The 22,975-nt window shown below is 25.3% G+C and overlaps 2 protein-coding genes across 2 annotated transcripts in view; one reads left to right on the forward strand and one right to left on the reverse strand.

The window, feature by feature from the left end:
- The window catches only part of LOC112697705 (homeotic protein knotted-1), an 11,667-nt gene extending 6,147 nt beyond the window's left edge, over positions 1-5,520 (forward strand). The window contains exons 4-6 of the mRNA XM_025750999.3: positions 2,906-3,156; positions 3,977-4,203; positions 5,220-5,520. Of these exons, the coding sequence (XP_025606784.1) occupies positions 2,906-3,156; positions 3,977-4,183 (458 nt within the window). The 3' untranslated portion in view covers positions 4,184-4,203; positions 5,220-5,520. The remainder of the gene's footprint in view (positions 1-2,905; positions 3,157-3,976; positions 4,204-5,219) is intronic.
- Positions 5,521-13,172: 7,652 nt separating this feature from the next.
- Positions 13,173-16,021, reverse strand: LOC112697706 (homeobox-leucine zipper protein HAT9). The gene is made up of 3 exons (XM_025751000.3): positions 15,402-16,021; positions 14,809-14,888; positions 13,173-13,763 (listed from the first exon to the last, which is right to left on the reverse strand). The coding sequence occupies exons 1-3, from the start codon at positions 15,807-15,809 to the stop codon at positions 13,406-13,408; spliced, it is 846 nt and encodes a 281-aa protein (XP_025606785.1). The 5' UTR covers positions 15,810-16,021; the 3' UTR covers positions 13,173-13,405.
- Positions 16,022-22,975: the final 6,954 nt, after the last annotated feature.

The raw sequence follows: 22,975 nt of genomic DNA on the forward strand, positions 1-22,975 counted from the left end.
AAAATAAATTATAATTTAAACAAAAATAAACCTAAAAATTTAACGTCTAAATTCTAAAATTTTAAATTTAAATTATTAAATCCTAAACTCAAATTTAAGTCAATTTTAATTTAAGTTGGTGGTTAGTTTTCTAAAAATATTAGAAATTAAAGATATAAAAGTTTAATATAATTAATTTTTGGATTTAAAAGCTGATTAAAGACGAAATAGTTATTGCAGGCTAAGTAGTATTTTTCATATATTTTTGTAATTTTTTTTAATTTAATTTCTTTCTCCATATATGTACATGTCTTATATTCCATGCGTAATGTCTGTATTGAAATGATAAAAATGGTATTTACTAAAAACGTTTTTTAATGATTAGTAATATTAATGAATGTCTTTGTTTCTTGTATTTTTTAATTAATACTTTATCAATAAGAATATTACATTTAAATACATTAATATGAAAATACCGTGTATAAAAATGATAATAACATGAAAAGAAGGTTTGATTAGAGTGGGTTTAGGAAGACAATGAATTCAATTATTTATTAACACAGTAAATTTCTTCATCCATGACTCCCTTTTCAATGAGAGTGTATGCCTCACTTAGAATAGAAATTTTAAGGTATTTTTGGAGTATCCTATTCCCTTAAAGTAAACTTCCCACGTGTGGAAACTATTAAAATGAATAAAACTTATGGGCAAGGTAAAATAGAAAATGTATGAGTTAGGGGTGTGCATGGCCCGGCCCGGTCCGAAGACCCGGCCCGGTCACGAACACTTTTGGGGCTAATTTGGTGTGATTTCATCGGGTCTAGGGCCGGGTATGGGTCTTAAAAATAGATCCGGTCATTATTTCGGGTCGGGTCCGGGCCATATCTCGGGTCACCCGAAATCGGCTCGGTGGCCCGGTCATCATACACAATTAATATTTTGTGTTATTAGTGATGGATGATGGCTATTATTATGTGAAATTTAAGTATTGTAAACCTTAATATTTTGTATTACTAGTCATTATATATAAGACTATAAGTTAATGTTTTATATTTAAAATGCATAAGACTTTAGACTAATGCATAATCTTGTGTTATTTGTATTGATTTAAATATTTGGTGTTATTAGGCAATATTAGTATTGATTATGGTTATGCTTTAATTTTACAGAAAAGTTGGTTCTTATTATATTTTTCTAAGTGAATTTTACCATGTCAAATAGTAGTTGGAGTCTTGGAAATTTGGATATTTTTACATACTAACTTACAAGAAGGTATCAAGGTAATATAATGTTAACGGCCCAGTTTTCACCCGGTTTTTACCCGGTATAATCGTGGCCCGAAAGTGTATAGATTTCATCGGGTCTAGGATCGGGTTCGGGTCTAACAAATAGGCCCGGTATATATTTCGGGTCGGGTCTGGGTCACATCAAACCCGGTTTCACCCGGCCAATGCACACCCCTAGTATGAGTTGTTTAACAAAAAATGCGATTTCGTTCAACAACTTTTGTAAGCTATCGATATATGAACAATTTCTGGTTAATAATGATGCAAAATAAAAAAAAAAGTAAAATTAAGAGAAAAAGTAAATGTATAATTGACAAAACTAAAGTTTTGATTTGAAAAAAATAATTGTTTTATATTGTTAAAGTTGTCCAAATAATATTATCCGTTGCTAAGTACTAATTATTTTTATAATTATTTTTATAATTAATTTAAAAAATACTAATATCATTCTCATTTTCTATAATATCATTTCTTATATAATTTTTTGTCATTATATGTTTGTATAAATTTGTAAAAAAAAAAGGAATATATAATCAAACTAGGAGTGAAATTAGTTTTTTTTTTAATTTAAAAGTCTTATAAAAAATATGTGATTATTAAAATATATAAGTTATAAAAGAAATTGAACCCCAAATGTGTCATTATTGTTGGGTGTGTGCACTTATTTCTGGCTTAAATAGTTGATGTGCACCTTATTCAATATTTTAGTACTATAATCATTACTATAAAGAGCACTAACAAATAATTTAGTAGTACTCTAACAACTATGTGTGCCTCTCCTATTGAAAGATGGAAAAGGCCTTAATTTAGCATAACAATAATTGGATTATTAAAACAACCATGGATTTACATATTGCTTCATTTTGATGCATGTGTCTACTAATTACTTCTTACATACTCATATCTACAAGGATCAAAATTATTATGGCTTAATTTTAAGTATACTATATTGTTGAATAATTTTTTATTGAAGTAATTATATCAAATTATTCTAAGCTTATATTGTATACTATATAGATTTTGTTGATCAAATTTATATTAATCTAAAATAATTGGGTCCACGCCATTTTATTTAATTTGTATACATGAAATCAAAATGTACATTCACCTTTTATAAAATTTGACACACATAAGTAGCATGATAAAATAATTAATCAACAATAATTGAATTGATCAAAGAGATATAGTTTATGAAAAGTTATCCATGATCATATATAATATAGTATTTGCCCTAGCAAAGTGTAAATTTATATAGGTTTAATTATTCCATCGTTCTTTAATTTATAGTTTTACTAAATTTGTAATTTGATTCTTATATTTTTTTTTAATTAGGTTTTTACGCGACTTTTAATTTTATAATTAGGTTGTTTTTATGTCAAAAACGTTAAAATTAACAAAATATTTAAAAAAAAACATGTGGTTAAGGATCTAATTAAGTTCTTAAATGTGGATACTTCCAATTTGCAGAGAAATATGAAGTTAACTATAATATTTTTTATATTAAAAATGATGTCGTTATAAAATTAAAAATGATGTATAGACCTAATTAAAAAGAAAACATGTATAAGAAGTAACAGAATAATTAAACCTAAAATTATTTCTCATGCCATAAATGTTTATCATTGTTGAGGGTTATTCAGATGAGAAATGTGAAGGAGAAGGAGGTGGTTCATCGGAAGAGGAACAAGAGGGAGATACAGAAGTAGCAGAGATTGATCCAAGAGCTGAAGACCGTGAACTGAAGAACCATTTGCTTAGAAAATATAGTGGTTACTTGAGTAGCCTTAAGCAAGAACTCTCCAAGAAGAAGAAGAAAGGAAAACTCCCTAAGGATGCTAGGCAGAAGCTCCTTAACTGGTGGGAACTTCATTACAAATGGCCTTATCCTTCGGTATGTAAATTTCTTACATTTCTTTACAACCTCATACATATGTAAGTTAATTGATCTCTTTAAGTTATGGATGATGTTACACATGATAGTAGTACTTTATTTGTAAAGTGTATACTATTTTTGCCCAAGATTTGTGTTATATAATATTGGGTATTTTTGTATCTTATGACACACTAATTTCCCTTTAAAAATTATGACATCAAACTTTAATTTGCTCTCATCTTGAACATTTAGGATGAGTGATTTCATTATTAATTAATATATTGAATTTTTTTTTATGATGGACAAAAAATTTAGAATTTGATTTTTATTGTTCCAAAGTAAAAAGACCTACCCAAAAATTGAGGCATCAAGTCCAAACAAAAAATAAAGTTATTTATGTAATTTTTTCTGTATGTTTAAGCCTATGAAATATGTAGATTTAGTTGAGTCTCTATATTTATGTTTTAAATATATTTTAAATACGATATTTATCTGACACTTGTATGACTCACGTTTTATTTGTCTAATTGTCTTATAATAAAAAATACTTCTTTTTATATATTTAGACACATTTAAATATGATTACATGTCGATGTATTTAGTATTGTTTTTAAAATATATTCTTAAATGAAGTTTGAAAATATTACGTATTATTAACTATTAATATAAAAAATATTAAAATATTAAAAAAATTAGTTTATATTTTAATATTAATAAAATATTAAGATGTTTCAGTATTCATGATTTATAGGCTTAGTTTCTTTTAGGATAAATGATTTCATGGGAATGGGAATGTTATTACAAAATTTTCCCTTGTAATATTTTAAAATTACTACAGGAATCAGAGAAGGTGGCACTAGCAGAATCAACAGGTTTGGACCAAAAGCAAATTAACAACTGGTTCATAAATCAAAGGAAGAGGCACTGGAAACCCTCTGAAGACATGCAGTTCATGGTGATGGATGGCCTTCATGCTCATCAGAAACAAACCCTCTATATGGATCCTCATTACTTGCCTGATCCTCACTACCGTCTAGCTCCATGATCAACACCTCTTAATTAACTGTAAGCTAAGCTATCACCTTCTTTATATTCTTAATTAGGGTTTCTTTGTTATTATGTCGCATAATATCATAAAAATTATCGTAATTACTAAGATGGCGCTCAAGATTATGAACTTTTTAGAATTGCTGTTCACCTGTTCTCATTTATTAAAAAAAATAGTTTGGTGTACAAATATCTCGTGTTAACGCATAATTTTTTTTAAAAAAAATTGATAAAGTTAACACTAGTTAATGTAAAAAATTTAAAATAGATTAAAAAAAAGTTCTTTTAAAAGTTATAAGAGAGGAGAATGTATATTTTATAAATAAAGGAGAGAACAGTGTCATTTTAGCACATCTCGCAGGAGAGGAAAGTGAAATTTTCTCAAAAAGAAAAAGTGAAAACAGATAGAGAAAAGAGAGATGAGAGTGATAGAAGATTGGTTTGAGAGAGAGATTGATTTGTATGATTCAATGCAATGAGTTTGTTTCCGAGTACAAAGGATAATAAACATCTTCTCGAAAAATTAGTTTAATTTTTGGGTTCACCAAGGATCGAACTCTTGACCTTTCGGATCTAGCGCTTTAATACCATATCATGATACCACTCATCCCAAAAGCTTCAACTGATGAAAAAATATAACACTAATAATTATATCTCTAATATTCCATAAACCTCCATTGTACACATTGTATAAATGTTTCATTGGCTCCTCATACTTTCCCTTAATTATTTATAGCCGATGCTTCACTATGTTCGTTGCAACTAACTTCTGAGTCTAGCTGGCATTCCGTAACAGCTTTTGCCAGCTCAGCATAACTAACTGAATCGGTTAGGAGTTAGTTACAACTTTCCTAATATAGCTTACTGTTAGTCACACTCTTCACTGATATATATAATTATATACACTTCACGCTATTATTATTATTATTATTATTATGAAATTGTGCCTTTGATTTTTTTTAGTTGTTACCTATCAACTATACAAAATTTTGGGGAGTGTGTAACTCTTAAGTTGTGATTTTTGGTGCATGCAGAAGAGTTGTACGACTTTGGACCTGGCTTTAATTTCTGTACCATATAAGTTTGTAAGGATCCTATAAAGCCTTTTTGTTTTTCCCCTAAGTGTATATGATGATGATGATATATATGACAAGAACATATATATCCATCACAAAACTTGTGATGCTACTCATCATCCATGTTTAATTTGTGGGACCATCTTGGTCTATTTTATATTCATATTCTTCTTAAGTTTTCTTTTTCGGAACAACTTGGATATGTGATCATTTGTTTCTATGGTCAATTGAAAATACAAAAAGATCAATTAAAATTGAATTTCTTGATTTGCTGACAACAGTATAAGTTAGCCAAATCTCTTAGCTGTATATTGCTTTTGTACTGCGAAAAAAACATTTTCTTTGATAGAGAATTGTTTATGTTATATGAGAGTTTTTAACCCTAAAAAAATCCCCCAAATCAAAGTTTATTAGTTTTTTTTTAATTTTTTTTTGGGGATTCAAAGCATAAAAAAATAAACCCCTCCAACTAAACTAAATAGAATAAATATAGGAAATCAAATTAGTCAAGTTTAATTAAACTTTAATTGTAAAATTATTTTCTTAATCTTCATTTTTAGAAGGTTTAATTAAGGTTTATGATTAACATTTACAGTTTAAATTTAAAACATAAAATAATTTCAAAAATTAACTTCCTAATTGAACTTAATTAGTTTTATAAATAGTAGCAATTAAGTAAAGAAGTCCATTATTTATCTCTTAACAGTTGTGAATTAGTTAGGAACAACGTGATCAATTTTTGCTAAAGGAATTATTGGGTTGAGTTGAATTGGGTTTAAATGTTTAATTGGAGAAGTCACCAAAAAAATGTTTGATTGGGGAAAAGAAGTTGACCCGAGACAAAAGAAAAACAAAAAATTAGTTCTTGGATTGAATTGAATGACATAAATTTCATGGTTTTTGTTGGTTATTTATTTTTACATTTGTGGGTCGTAATTTCATTCGGCCAAGAATTTTAGACCTACTTTGAGGTCCAAAAGAGCATAATAATAATAATATCTTAAAAAATATTGTTTCCATGAAGTTTTTTATATATGGACATAATTTATCAAATAAATATACATAAATGGTTTTATATAAAATTTTTCTTTCATATATAAAAAATTAAATTTAAAGTATCTAATAAAAGCTAAAAGTTAAAATTATTGTCAATAAGTTATGCCTCAAATGATATAGTCTCTCCATATTTATTTAAGAGGTCGCGGACAATTATCTTAAAAGGATTACGAGTTTCTTAACAAAAAAAATATCCAACTTAATCTTTAAACTATGTTAAAAATAAAAATAAAAAAATACTGTCACAAAGACTAATCAATCTTATAAAAATAAATTTTAAAAATTAAATTAAATAATTTTTTTTTGTTAAAAATCTCGTTGATTTTTTAGATAATTATCATGATTCGTTTAGAATTTTTTTCAGGAAAATATATATATAGAAGTAAAGACTTACATATATGCTGTATGGAAATTATCCCCAAACCTTTTTATGAGCATTACGTGGTAACCTAACTCTTGTCATCAAATTTACAATTCTAATATATATTCTTTTGATGAGAGGATTAACTTGTCTATAGCATCCGATACATTAGAATATGAACACATGCATGTACGAAATAATTATTTTATTAATTATTAGTGGCTAACTGGGTTTTGCCGACTAATGAAAATCATTGGTGAAATGACAAGAATGATGATGAAATGATCAAGACTATTATTTATTATCACAATTTATTGATGTGATCACAGTAGTTAATTCGGTGTACGTTAAGCTTTTGAGGGAATTAATTTAGTACCTTTTTGGTCCAATATACGAGCAATGTTAGGGGTCAGCAATTTTTGTGATTGTTAGCTATTAACTAGTTATCAATAATGATTTGATGGTGTGAAATTGGTGTGAAATTTCATCCAATGGCTCATCTTTCTCTGCTAGTTATATGCTGACCAAAATTTAATAAAACTGCTGATCCCCTAGACTTTTCCCCAATATAATTAACCAACCAAAACTAATTTGATCTACATTACTTTTGGAAGAAGTAAGTCTAAACTCATCAGTTTTGTATATTGTTATTTTGTCAAAAAGTATTTTTTTTTTAGGTGAAATATTAAGATTTTTATCAAGCATGTGTTTACACACTTTAAAACTATATTATATCTCTTAAAAGTAATTCTAATAATTTATTTTATCCAAACAAAAATTATTCTCTTAGCTTAAACGTACCTTAAACATACTCAAATTAAATCAAATACAATTCAATATATAAAAGAAATTCTTCGTCTAATTAAAAGGAATTTGTCAAACAGAAATTTCAAATTCTTACGATTTTGTTAAAAAGAAATTTCAAACTAATAAATTTGTCAAAAATCATAAACGTTAAACCAAACAGAATCTATCTTAATTAAAAATAAGAGAACTTTTAAGTTTTAAAATAGTTTTTAAATGTTCACTCAAATTTTAAATTGGTCCTTTAATTTTAATTGTCTGATCTCAAAATTTAGATTTAAATTTTCACTCCATAACTTGTATTTTAGTTTCTTAAATGTTTTTTGTTAACAATGTATTAACGTGACAAAATAACATGAATAGTTAATGCTACGGATTAGAATATAAATCAACCATGTGTAATAAAATGATGTGTTAGTTAGTGATACAAGATATATCAATATAAATACAAAGTAATACACGTGTCATAACATGATTTATTTATGTGTCAATTTGGTGACACATATTACTCGTATGTTATCATTACAATAAATTCATATGGTCTTTTGAATTTTACTGAGCAACTTATTTTAATTTTTTAAATTAAATATTGTAAAACAAATTAGTCTTTAGAATAATTTTTCTTTTTTTTTTTTACAAATTCAAAATTCTTAATATTTCATCGATTAATTTCTTTTTCTATTTATCACGTACTACTTAAATATAAATTTTTTATAAATATTTTGTTTAAACTTTGATCATTCAAATGATTTATAATAATTAAATATTAATTAATTTGACAATATATAAATAAAGTTTTTTAATTAAAAGATATAATAATGGATTGAAATAGATACCTTTTTATTTTGCTTCAAAACATGCATATTTTATAGAAAAAAAACTTATACATAATTTGTTTAAAAAATAGTTAAAGAAAGACCAAATTTATCTTTTATATAGACATTATATCCTTTTATATTTTTTCCCTCTATCTTTCATCATTAAAATCAAGCAACCTCCATACATGTGTTCATATATCCTATATATATCATTAGAATTTGAAAAGGATCAATGATATTATCATGTAAGAAGAAAAAACAAAACAACATACAAAACAAAGCTTTTCATTATCACCATCAGGTGATCATGTAATATATTTGATTGAAAATATATTACTCTTAAAATAACTATTTAATAATTTTATATTTGAGCAATGAAATTTTTTTTTAGTTTAACAGAAAGAGAAAACAATTGTATAAAGCGAATGTTTTTTTTTATATTTTCTTATGTTGTAATTGTTTTATAAAATGATTTGTTGTACAGTAAATTTTTTAAATAATTTTTCTATTATATATGTAGCAAGAATTTTATTTAAGTTACATATAAAAAATAGATGGAAATTAATAAGTTTGAAAAATACGAGAGTTTTTTTCTAATTTATGGGGAAAATTTTGAAAAAAGTTTAGTCCAAAAATTAATTTGATTCATAACTTTTTAATTTAGCGACTAAATTGAAATATTTAACAAATTTCAGTGCTAATTTAAATTACTTGTAAGAATAATATACTAATAAATATATAGACAAATAATGTTATGACATTAAGAATATGTTACCATTTTTTTCCACGTATTTAAACTATGTTCTGATACATGATATTAGTTGTCCACGTTATTGTTGTTAATGTTTTATAAATTATTAAGGAAACTTTTTTCCATATTAATAAAAAAATATTTAAAAGTATATCGAGTAAAATATCGTTTTTGTTCTCAATATTTGGGGTAAATTCTATTTGTATCCTTAACGTTTAAATCGTTCTATTTGTATCTTTAATGTTTGTAAAAGTGATTCAATGTTATCCTGCCGTCAATTACACATCATGAACGCTTTAATTTGAGTTTTAAAAATCTCTTCTTAAAGTTAGAATACAAATGTCTGGGATAGAATTGATGATCCACTCCGAAAAATAACTCATCAAAAGTTAAAACTAATTTCAACAACATTTACATAATTCACTTTTCTAGGGACATAATTAAATCTAAACACAAATAGTGGGTATAATATTAAAATTGAATACATCCAAATGAGACCTAATTGAGAAAAAATACATTCAAGTAAGAATAATTGAAAAATATAATCTGATTTGTTAGTATAATTGATAGTAGAATAACATTGAATCATTTTTATAAACGTTGGGGATACAAATAGGACGATCTAAATGTTAAGAACACAAATAGAACTTATCTCAAATATTTTGAAGACAAAAACGATACTTTACTCAACTATATTAAAATAACCATAAATTGGTTCTACAAAATAAAGAAAAATGATAGAAACTCAAGCTAACACACAAACCCCATTCTAGAAAGGCATGATGATTCAGTTGATTCATAGAGTTGGCTGCTCCAAATTTTGGGCTTTTGCATGCTGTGCGTTGAAATTCACTCTCTTTCGCATGCAAAGACATTTGTGGATGTCAAATATATATAATATCTTCACCGGCCTAATCTTTTAAGATTTGAAGCTTCATCTTCAATTTTCTTTCATTCATTTATTATTATCTGCTGCCATATATGATTAGACTCCACATGTAAACTCCCATCCATATATATATAGTTTTATGGAAAAAAATTTTCTGGAGGAATAAATATAGAAAATTAATTTCAATTAGTTAATATTTTTATTATAAAATTATTTAATTAATTATTATTTTTTTTGGAGAATTTAGAGTTTAAGGCTAGAATTTAAAATTTAAAATTTAGAGTTTAAAATTTAGAATTTAATATTATTGTAAAAAAGTATATTATATAACTTTTATTTGAAAGGTACATATACACACATACAACATTGAATTTCATTTTAAAAGATAGTGGGAAAAAGGTTTGAATCGTTAATTGTTATCGGATAAAAAATAACAACAAACATAAAACATTTTCTTTTTTTTTGTAAAAAAATGCATGGATGGAAATAAAAAATTAGTAAATTACTAGGGATGAACGCGGATCGGATATGGCCAAAATTTTGATTCAATCCGCACTAAAATTACCGGAGTGGATCCTAATATCCGCATTTTTTAAATCGGATCGGGTATTGGATATATCCACAAAACACAAAAATATTTTTAAAAGTTTATTTTTATTAAAAAAATATCAATAATTCATTTTTTTATTTTTTTAAATATGTTTACTCTTAAAATAATATTAAACATACTTTTCTTAAATAATAAATTAAAATAATACAACATATATGATAATTATTAGTTGAAATAAAACATAAAAAGAATATTTACTTATTTATTTCTTTATTTTTGCGGATACACGGATATGCGAATACCAACACAAAATCCACAATCCGATTCGATTAGTGTGCAAATTCGATCCGACCCGATCTAAAAGCGTTGTGAATAGGATCTATATCCACAATTTTCAGATCAGATTCGGATTAACACCGCAGATATACGAATCGATCCGATCTATGAATACCCTATAAATTACCACCAATTAGTGATCGTGGGACCTTTATTTATTTATCTATTTTTGGTAGTGGAGAAGGGATATTAGATACCAAGTACAAGAAGTGAAGTCTCACATTGTTGAAAATTAATTAAATGAAGTTGTTCACTTATTAATTAAAGGATCGGAAGTGTATATAATATAAAGTGATTCTATGAGTCTAGATGTGGCATCTAAGTTCTAACCCGATGTTATAATCGCTCATTTAATCAATTATTATCCTCCATTATTGTATTTGAGGCCAGGCTCTGAGCATAATGGTCCCAATTGAGCCAAATTCAGCTCTATTAAAATTAAATTCTTTTGTTTTCTTTTCTCTTATGATCGACTCCTACAAAATAGAGAGAAAACTAGAAAATAATGTCACTTTTTTTTGTTTAAAGCATAAATTATGCAATATAAGCTCTAATATATTAAAATTCTTAAATAAATTTTAAATATTAAGGATAAAATTAAAACATATATAAAATGTTTGTTAGGAACAAATTGAAACAAACTAAACCTAAAGGTATTTTTAGAATTTTTTAAAAATTTTAGAACAAAAAAGTATACTTTGCCAAGAATTTAAATTCTTTTGAAATTTTTTGATGGAGCCAACAAAGATTGCATTATAGATTTTTAAGTCATAAAAATTATGATATTATATTATAAAATTATTTTTTTAAAAATCTTTTTCTGATACATATAATTCTATTTTTAACGACTCTCAATATTCTAGCCAACCGTATTTTTAAAAAAATAATAATAATAAAAATTAAATCAAGTTTAAGTTTTTAAGATGTGAAGATTGTTTTCTCGGCCATCAGTAGTCGTAACAAAAAATAACATCATTTATTAGTGATTATCGGTAATGCACTTCATATTAAAATTTAGGTTGTCAAAAATAAATTAATACTACGATTTTCTTTTCGGTTAAATTGATAATATTCAGAGATATAATTATTATTAATATAATTTTTTTATCCACTTAAATTTTAGAAAAATAGTTTTATGATATAGTATGAAAGTTTCTATAATAAAAAAGTTTAGAGTTCGATTCTTATTGAATAAAAAAAAGAGTTTTAATATAATATAAATTAAAAAAAAGTAAAGTATATATCGTTTTTGTTCTCAATGTTTGGAGTAAATTTTAAAGTTGTCCCTAACGTTTGAATCGTCCTATTTAAGTCTCTCATGTTTCAAAATTGACTGAATATTGTCCTGCCGTTAGGAATCTGTTAACGAAATTTATGCCAGGACAAAATTGAGACGATTTTGAAACGTTAGAGACTTAAATAGGACGAAAACATTGGGGACAAAAAGATACATAGAAATAAAATTTAATTTTATCCTTCACTAATATCAATCTTTTACGGTACATAGTTATTCAATTATTTTTTAATCACATTTAGGTAAATTACACTTAATCACATTACTTTAATTCTAAATAATTTTTTTTATAATTTTACTCTTAAAGATTTTTACTTATCATGAAATATTTGTAAAATAACTAGAATCACATATTCCACAAATTTATGTACTAGTCATTCTATAAATATATTATGTCCTTAACATTTTAAAATCATATCAATTTTGTCCCGCCGTCAATTTCGTTAACAGATTTCTAACGACAGAATAACATTGAATCAATTTTAAAACGTTAGGGATAATTTGAAACTTACCCCAAACGTTAGGAACAAAAACGATACTCTACTTTTAAAAAACTTTATGCAAAAGATCTACACAAATTCAAAATGGAGACTCTTACATAAAAAAATATGTTACAGATATGATTATTCTCATATATCTCATTTTATTAGTTTAAATTTTGAAAATAAATGATTTTCATATATATATATATATATATATAATTTTGATGCATTGTCTATATAAAATTGTTATTTTACACGTGTATTCAATTACATAAAAATATATGAGTAAAAATAACTACTTTTTATATTGAACACGTGAATGGTTATCCAAAAAACGATTATATTTGTATGACTGTATAAAATATTTTATATTTTTTTATATATATGTGTGTGAAAGGGACACCTAGAATACTAATTATATTGTTGACATGCCCAACATTATTAATCAATCATAATAAACTGAAGAAAACTTATTTGAAGTGACAGCTTTCTTATTCTTATAGTAGTGTTTCTCCTAAATGTATATCTTACATATAAATATATAATCAAAATACATTTAAAAAAAAAAAGGAAAACAAAAACTCTGTTTGAGCTTTGTATTGCATTATTATAATCTAAAATTTGATGGAAAAAAAATCACATGGGAGCTCTCTATACTACTAAGCTAGATTTAATTACATTACACTTAGCTAATTAAGTGATATATAATTGACCACCTCACCACCATATCACAAAATTAAATACCCATAACAATAATTCCCCTGAAAATTCTGAATAGTGTTTATAGCCTTCTATATGTAAATCTAGCATGTTGCGGATGATGAGTGTTTGAATAATGGATATCCATTATTTTTGTAGAAATGATTATGATGTTGATGAGCTTTTGAACTTATAAGCAATAATTCCCCATTATTATTATTATTATTATTATTATTATTATTATTATTATTATTATTATTATTATTATTATTAGCCCAAATTGTCTCACAAGAAGGGCATATAGTAAGAGTTGTTGGTGGAATTTGCATGGAAAAGGGTGTTGTTGTTTGCATTGATTTCAGTTCTTGAAGCTCGTTTTGGAGTCTTTTGTTCTCTTCTGTTAGATTTTCGTAGCACTTCTTCAGGAACTCACAATCTGATTCTGTTTGTTTCAGCTTTGTCCTGTGACCATCAAATATAATATATTAAAATAAATTAAAATAGAGTAACTTTTCTTTTCAATTCTTGACATTTTTTTAAAGAATATAGCGTCTTTTCATAATTTAAAAATTTTTAATTATTTAAGTAATTAATCTAATTGATTTTTGTTATTGATGTAGTTGGTTTCTAACACGTTAGCATGTCATTATTTATAGGGATTTTTGAGACTACTACTAGAGACTACTTAAACTAATTACTTGAATGAATAAGGAATGATTAGAAATTTTTGAATTATAGAAAGATAATTTGTATTTTAAATAAATTATTAAAAATAAAAAAATATTTATTCATAAAAATATAAGAGTTTTAATCTGATTATAAATAAGGTAAGTCATGAATAAAATTTTAAAAATATAAGTTTTGAATATATTTAAGATTTTAATTTTAATATATTTAATAGTATAAAATTTGTTATATTATAATTTAAGCAAACTCATGTTTAAATAAACTTTTAAATAATAAATTTTAAAATTAATTATTTTTGCTGATGTGTCAATAGACGATTGATTATTCGTGTAAAATTCTTTCAAGTTTTTACTCTGCTGTGAGGGTATAAAAATTAAATTCATGTTACGGAAACCAAAAAATAATACTTCTTAATAATAAGTCCTAAACATAAAAATCTTCTTGCTAGTGTAGTAGTGCTATTCCAGTTATATTCACGTTCATATTGGTGAACAAACTTTATTTTCCCGTAAAAAGGTGAAAAAGTTAAAAAGAAATGCTTAAAACCGAGTACTTTTCAACTAAGTAATGATAAATGAAATAAATTTATAAAATTTGTTTCATGCTTTAAATTAAAGGATTCAATAATTATCTTTTAGCTTCCAAATAAAATCTTTTTAATGAAACCAATGCTTTAATTATATTTAAAAAAAAAACAGTTTCATAAAAATAATAAAAATATTTACTAGCTAATATCTTTAAAAATTACATTTTTTTAAGTAATTAATTAAATTTCCTCTTAAGAGAATATGGAAGCATATTATTCTGGGAAGAACCATACCTGGCTCTCCTGTTCTGGAACCATACCTCCACTTGTCTCGGCAGCAGATGCAAGTGTGTTGCCAATTCTTGCTTTTGCTTCTGATGATCAGGAAAAGTGATCAATTTATTATACAAGATATCAAAAGGGCAAAAAAAAAAGGAAAAAAAAAAGAGAAGGTTGTTATTAGTGTATTGCAATAGAAACAAACTAATACTATATCTGATTCTCATAAGGTGAAAATTCGAGTGTAGTTAAGAATTAATTTTATGTAAAATTGATAGTCGAAAAACTTTACATGATAATTCAGTCAAATCTGTCAAATTATTTAACGACTTTTAACAATTAACTTTACATGAAATTAACTGCAACTGAGTTTCTACCTTCTGATAATTAATAAAGTGAGTTCTACTATTACAGAAAATATTAGTTAGAGAAGATTAGGTTTTAACTATGATTGAAAGATTAGATTGATGAGGAGGATAGTCTTTATTTTTTCTTTAGTAATAATAAAATGCTAACATATACATAATAAATAAATAAAGAATAATATGGTACATAAAAGAAAAATAGATAAATGGAGTAATGTTATAAGGCATTATTTAATTAATTACCGGATTGGGATTAGAATGGTTCTTGAAGCTTTCCTCCAAGATTGTAGATTGTTCTTTTGTGAGCCTAAGTTTCTTCCTTTTTGTGTTGTTACCATCTTCATCCCTTGATGATGATGGAGCCTTCTCATCAATCTCAACCTCAAATTCTTGATCTTTCTCCTTCTTGATTATGATAGAAGAGTTGGAAAATGATGACACTGCACTTGGAGAAGAATTATTAGAGTCTTCAATAATCTTTGAACCTTGATTATGATTATCATCATCATCAATTATTGCTGGTCCTAATGTAAGAGATGGGTATGCCTTATTATTGCATTTTCTTGATGGATCATCCTCCTTTCTCTTCATGCAATTCTTCTCTTGATCATGGAAGCCAATTCCAAGAGCAAGACCAAGATCAAAATTCATGATCACATAAATTATGGGGCATATACTTTACTTTAATTTAGTAGTTTGTAGAAAGTATTTGATATAATAATATATATAACAACAAAAGTAAGTGTAGGAAATGATGATGATAGGAATTGAATTAATTACTTGTAGAGGAGGGTGTGAAGGAATAAGAGGGTTTATGATTGAATATAGGTGATAGGGGGTGCTTTGTGGGGACTAATTCATTTATTTATTAGGCAAGAGATTAAAGACTTTGAGGCAATAATTATATGAATATAATAATCAAACTTAAATTTAATTTTGCATCTCAAATTTTGGCTCATGCGTTGACCAATAGAAAGTTCATGACTCACCCTAGCGCCCTTTTCAACATGGGGTAAAAAATTAAATAATAAAAGTATATTATTGTAGATGAATTTAATTTGTACCATGCATGATGAATGTGTATATGGTAGATGGCATACGTGGAATCACGTGGAAAGTGGGTAGCACAATCAAGAGAATATGATCTTCAGAATATTTCAGGCCTTTTATTATTATTATTATTGGCTTTTTTTTTCTTCTTTAATTTCTTTCTTTTTCATGCACTTTCCTCTCATTGTTGAGATTAATTTTACTTTGTCCATATTTTACTCATGGGGGGTGAAAATAGGCAGGTTAGGCAGTTTAGTTAGAAGGCTGCGATCTGGCTTGTATTTATTTGTGTGACACATTGAGATGAGTAGATATCTAAAACATTTTTGTGATGATGAATTTATAAGGAGTCTGTGAAAAAATTATTTAGCAAGTTCTTGACTTCTTGAGGGATTTTTTTAATAGACTCATTGATCTTTAAGGAGAAAAAAATACCAAGGTTGTTGTTAAAAAATTCCAATGTTTGACATAATTCATCTCAAAAGCTTATTTGATTTTTTTTATAGTTCACATGGAAAAAAAAAAACTAGTTTTAGCCTTTAGTAGCAAATTTTTGGTAGCTATAGTATTATGATTATTATTTCTTTTAATTATTTTTTGTGACAGTTATATATTTGTCATTGTTATTATATATTAATATCACACGTTAAAAGAGTTTTATAATTATTAAAAAGTTTTTACCGATAATTATTATATAAAGTAGTTACTTTTATAAAGACACATTTTTATGTGAAGATGATATTGTGAACTGTTAAATAATTCAATCAAATAAGTTTAGTCAAATATATCAAATTATTTGACCGTTTACAGTATTATATTCACATGAAAATGCTTACATTAAAATAAATTATCACATAAACTTTTTAATTATAAGTAATAAATGTATTAACAATTATTTTTATTGTCAAAAAAGATAAAATAAATTGTCACTAAAAATAATTTTTATACCATGTGCGCATATATGTCATGAAATAATACAGGAGGAATGTTATAACTTTTAGAATATGTTATAAAAGAAAGTATATCCAATGCAACAATTTAGTTATAACTTATAATGGAGTTAAAAGAAACTTTGTCATAAAACGTTTTAGGTATATGGTTCTATGAATAAATTGTAAATCTCTTGTTGAGTCGAGAAGTAAAATAATATATATTTATTTTTTATTTAATACTGATAACTTTAGTTGATATTTTTTAGCAAAAAAAAAATCCAAATAAACCGATTAAATACAAATTAAAAAATTGGTAAAAACTCAAATACAATCAACTTCACATAAAGTTGATAGTTGAGAGCCGTTAAATAATTTAACTGATTTAATTAAATTTTTATTTAACGACTCTCAACTATTAACTTTACGTAAAGTTGACTACACTAAATTTTCACCAAAATTATAATGACAAACTGCAATACAAAATTGTATATAAAATTATGTCCATAGTCTCTTTCGTCTAATAATCTAATCTTTAATTTGACATTTTTTTTTTGTTACTTCACTGTGCCTTTTATGTTTACATTCAGTATAGTAACTTAATTTACTTGAACATCATAATAAGTTATCAAATATGATATGCAATAATCTATATAATTTAATATCTAATTTATTTTTTATAATAATTTTTAAATATTTAAAAATTATTTTGTTTTATATTTATTAAATTAAATATTAAATTTCAACATTTTTTATAAATTAGACGTTACTTTTTAATACTGTAATAATTACCTAATCTATACTATACACAATATAATGTTTATTTGATTTGATATAATTGACAGAGACCAAGAGATTATAATTATTGAAATAAGATAACCGAAAGTGAGACAGAAAGGTCTCGTCAGAGACATCATACCATCTATCCGATGAACACCATAAATTAAGTCTTTATCATCAAAATCAAATCCCACTTGGATCTTATTTATTTTATTTGGTCATGCTTCTAACTATTATTTAAAGTAAACAATTGTATTTGTTTCTAACATTTTAAATCAAACTTAAATTATACCTTTATCTTATTTTATTTATTTAGTTAAAATTAATATATTTTTTGGATAAAATATATTTTTTATTATCCTTGAAATTTGTAAAATATTTTAAAAAGATAAAATATTATTTTTATTTCTAATATTTGAGATAAATTTTATTTGTATTCTTAATGTTTAAATCATCTTATTTATATTTTTAATATTTATAAAAATAATTTAATATTATCCTACTGTTAACGCATCATGAATTTTAGAGTTTATACTTCGTTAATTATTTTACCATGTTTTGATTTAATGAGTCATTTAATTGTGCCATGTGTTCATCTCTTATTTATGGGTCAACTTAAAGCCACCCATAGTCACCATTCACTTAGTCACCATAGAAGCCGCTATAGTTAATTAATTATAATAATTTAGTAACGAAAGTAAAAAAAAAAGATAAACAAAAGATTGATAATCACAAAAAAAAAATTGATAGATAAACAAAAAAATTATAAATGAAAATATACATTAATTTTTATAACTAATTTTTATTAATAATTAATAATATCAATATATGTTATTATTTATCAGTTTTTTTTATTAATTTACCACTGTTTTTAAAATTTATTATTAATATATTATGTTTTAAAAATTATTTATTTAGTAATTAGTAGTCACGATTTTGATTACGGTGACATTTTTTTGGCATAGTAAGAGAAAAACGCAAAAGCAAAAGCACCTCCAATATAATCGAAGAAATATTTTTACGATTATCGCATTTTTCAAATTAAGGAAAGAAAACGTGTAGTCAATAAACTTCTTATAAAATAACTAGGACCGCCCATTTCTATTTTCCCCCATAAAAAGCTGAAAAAGAATAATAGAAAGAAACAAAAATTCCTCCCAGAGTGTGACTTGGCCCATGTAAAATAGAGTAATATTATAGACACAATAATTTAAAATTTGTAATTTTATGTATATAATATTTAAAGTTATATATTTATTATATCTAATATTATGTATTTATTTTTAAAATAATTAATAAATATAAAATAAAATAATTTTAGACTAATTTTTATTATCTTTTAAATATTTTTGCCTGAAATATATGCGTGGGGTTATGATTGCATTACTTGACTTCATATCTTGTTATTGGCGCTCTACAAATTTTGCCTCATTATTGGACATCACAAAAGATCATCTATAATAATTGCCATATCTATTATCCTTGATTGATAAAAAGCCAAACTCCTTATCTTCTTAACCACTTTAAAAACTCATAATTTCATCTTTAATTATTGTCTAAGTAGCTTCTGATTTTGATGTATTCACAGTTAAGAACAACACAACATTGTACATTTTTATTTTATAATCATATTATTTTTGACATACAAGTTATTTTACTATATAAAAAAGATAATAATATTGTTGAAAGTAAAGTAGTTAAGAGTAGTGAGTGAGTGACCAAAGCAAAAAAAAAAAACGAAGAAATCTATAAAGTTCTTGAATTTCATGCAATTTTTTTATAACCACATTCAAATTGAAAGAAAAAATAATAAAAAAAGAGTGATAAAAAATTAAAATCGTATAACTATCCTTAAAAAGAGACTTAAAAAGAGAGTTATGCAGATAGTGAAATTCTGACATGTCCTTTTCTAAGATAGTTATACGATTTCAATTTTTTATCACTCTTTTCTTTCATTATTTTTTCTTTCAACTTGAATGTAGTCATGCAAGAATTGCACGAAATTAAAAACTCTTATAGATTTTTTCGCTTTTCTCTCTTTAGTCACTCACTCACCACTCTCAACTACTTCACTTCTAACAATAATAGTGTAATATTTTTTTCTTAGCAGCACTTTTTTAAAAAGTGTTGTTTAAGGATAAAAAAATATTTTAAATTTAACAACACTTTTTAAAATATCATAATCACCATAATATAATCATATTAAAATAATATATATCTAACTATATATACTCCATAAGACTTTTTTTATGAGTTTCATAAGATATAAAATGGCAAATATTACACATAATTAAAGGGTTTATGTGAACATAGTATATTTAACAAAACAACGGACATTAATTCTTTTGTTTCATCACTAAATCCGTAATTTTTTTGGAACAATATAAAAATATTTTACATAGTCATCTAATCATATTTATTTGGATAAAAATATAATTATTTTATTAATGTGGCATTATATAATTAAATACATGTATAAATTTATTTTATATATATGTGCACCAATTTTTTCTCTTTTCTTTAACATATTTTCTATGGACATTGTTATTTTTTTTCAACGGGGCCGAGGCCCAATAGACATTTTTATGTATATAAAAACCATAATTATTGGACATTACAAAATAACATATTTTGTGAACTCATAAAAGTAGCCCAACATTTTATTTTAACTACGTTACAAATTATATTTTTTGTCATGACTACATTATAATTTTGACTAAGGTTATAAATTAACCCAACTAAGACTAGGATGAGGTTCCGACCAAAAAAAGGGGAAACTCACGTTAAGGTTAGAAGCATCATAAATGCTTCCTTCTCTTGGAATATAAACTAATAGTCTTGTTCTCTTTTTTATAATAATAATTATTATTTATTTTTTTATTTTATTTCTTTGTATTCTGTATCTCATGTCTTTTGTCTTTTATTTCAGTTATTTTTTTTATAATTGTATCGAATTTTTTTAACTTTTTTTAAAATTTTTATTTAATTTTTAAAGTACAACCATAAAAGAATATTTAAGAATAGTAAAAAACAAGAATGTTGAATTCAAATATTCAATTGGGATAAAAACTAATTATAAGTACAAATATGAGTGATCTAATCTGAATGGCATCATTATACATCATGAAGAATTGGTGTGCGCCATCATCATACTACAGCAAGATTTTTGAAAAATTTCGTCAGTTAAAACAAAGTTTAACATCAGTAAAAAAGTATCATAAAAAATTGCTATATTTGATGTGCAAAACTAACGTTAACAAGGATCCTAAAGTTCTTACAGAAAAATTTTTCATTGGATTAAACAAAAAAATTGCAGATAAAATCAAACTTTATCTTTATGCAACAATGAAAGATTTAGACTATTTGACAATTGAGTTGGAAGCGCAACAATAATTTATAACAACTTGGCGCTCTTTAGACTCCAATTCTACACAGGATTCTAAAAAAGCAAAGTTTGAGAATACGACAAAATTCACTATTGCAGATTTTAAGAATATTATAGATCGACATCAGCAATCTTCTGATCCTATCTTTAATTCTAGTTCACAGTCAGAGATGGAAGAATTTATTAAGTATGCTATAGATAGAGATGAGTATTTGGAGGAATCAAATGTGCAACAGTTCTCAAAATGGTCCTTAGGATGTGAGCAATTTAAAAAGTAAGAGAAAAAAATAATTTAAGAGAAGAAAAAACTGAGAAAAAAAGTGCGTGTTTCGTTGAAAAGAATAAATATTTGAGTAAAAGAGAGGATTTTGAGAAAAAGGCAGAGAATTGTGAGAGAGAAGAGTCATTAAAAGAAAAAGAAACTGATAAGAATAAACACACTTGTGAGAGAAATCTTGAAAGTTATAATTTAGACAATAGTGCATTAGTATCTATGACATTCAAAGAATTTTTAGTTTCTCATATCTCTATGAATTGCCTAGTGTTTACATGTCAGATTTTAAAGGTTTTGCAGATTTATTGGTAAATTTTGAAGGAATTAATGTGGATGGAAGGAGTGAAGGACAACCAATTCCATTCTACAGTGAGCGGTTACATGAAACATGTCTTAAGTATTTAAGACTGCGTTTGTTTATGAAAACAGGATAAGACAAGACACTGAGAATAAGATATAAAAGATAGAGACACAGAATTTAGTATTTTTGTATTCTGTTTAGTAATAAAGTAGAACAATTTATGAAAATCTAATTTATTCTCTTTTTTGCATTCAAAAATTTGAGAAGAAAAATATAATAATAAAAAATATAATTACAAAAAATGAATAAGAATAATGAAAAAAATAAAAATTAAGTTGTGTTTCTTGTTAGTATTTTTGTGTCCTTACTTTCAGTGTCTCTGGATACAATGTCTCTATTCATATCTCATCTGTCAAACATAATTTTATGTTTTTGTGTCTGTCTCATCCTTATAAACAAACGTAACCTAACATATAATAAAGTGCAATTTGTTGATTGACTATTTTTCAAAAGTAATTAAACAAAATTCGAGAATGAATTTTTTTATAGAGGAAGAGATTAAGTCATATTAAAAAAATTAGTCTAATATTTAGTTTTTGTTGTTTTTTTTTATCAAAGGTAAAGTCATTTTATTTCACTAGAAATAAATGTACATCAAATAAATAATAATATTAAAAATGTTCCACCAAAAAACAAATTAGTTTACATAGAAGAATAAATGTCTCAAGAGAGTTCATCTTGAAGTTCATGGAATATCTACTAAGCTTCTTCTGCAACTAGGAGGGACTTCTTTTTTCCTTTAAAAATAAATGCATTCTTAGTTAGTCTTTTAATTTAACCAAGTTGTAATAACTGCCAAATTTCTCATCTTCTTCTCGTTAGCATCACTGAACCATTTAAAAAATTTCAGCCACAATTGCCATGGGAGATCTGTGTGAGATGGAACAGGGAGGTCATATGCATGCCAAGCTTCAACTGTGTCAGGGCAAGCTGAAAGACAATGAAAATCAATTCTTTTTCATTGTGGCTTTTTGGACAAATCAGTACCATTGCTTGGATTCTTTGTCCCAATTTCTATTTCACAGTTGAACCCTCGTA

This window comes from Arachis hypogaea, chromosome 16 (assembly GCF_003086295.3).
Source record: "Arachis hypogaea cultivar Tifrunner chromosome 16, arahy.Tifrunner.gnm2.J5K5, whole genome shotgun sequence".
Classification (NCBI taxonomy): domain Eukaryota; kingdom Viridiplantae; phylum Streptophyta; class Magnoliopsida; order Fabales; family Fabaceae; genus Arachis; species Arachis hypogaea.

What these genes read in the sequence shown, in the direction of transcription:
- LOC112697706 (XM_025751000.3), bottom strand. Translation starts at nt 15,809, where the DNA reads ATGAATTTTGATCTTGGTCTTGCTCTTGGAATTGGCTTCCATGATCAA. An exon ending in ACCATTCTAATCCCAATCCG is followed by an intron (nt 14,889 to 15,401) that starts GTAATTAATTAA and finishes CCTGATCATCAG; the next exon opens with AAGCAAAAGCAAGAATTGGC. An exon ending in TTCCAGAACAGGAGAGCCAG is followed by an intron (nt 13,764 to 14,808) that starts GTATGGTTCTTC and finishes TGATGGTCACAG; the next exon opens with GACAAAGCTGAAACAAACAG.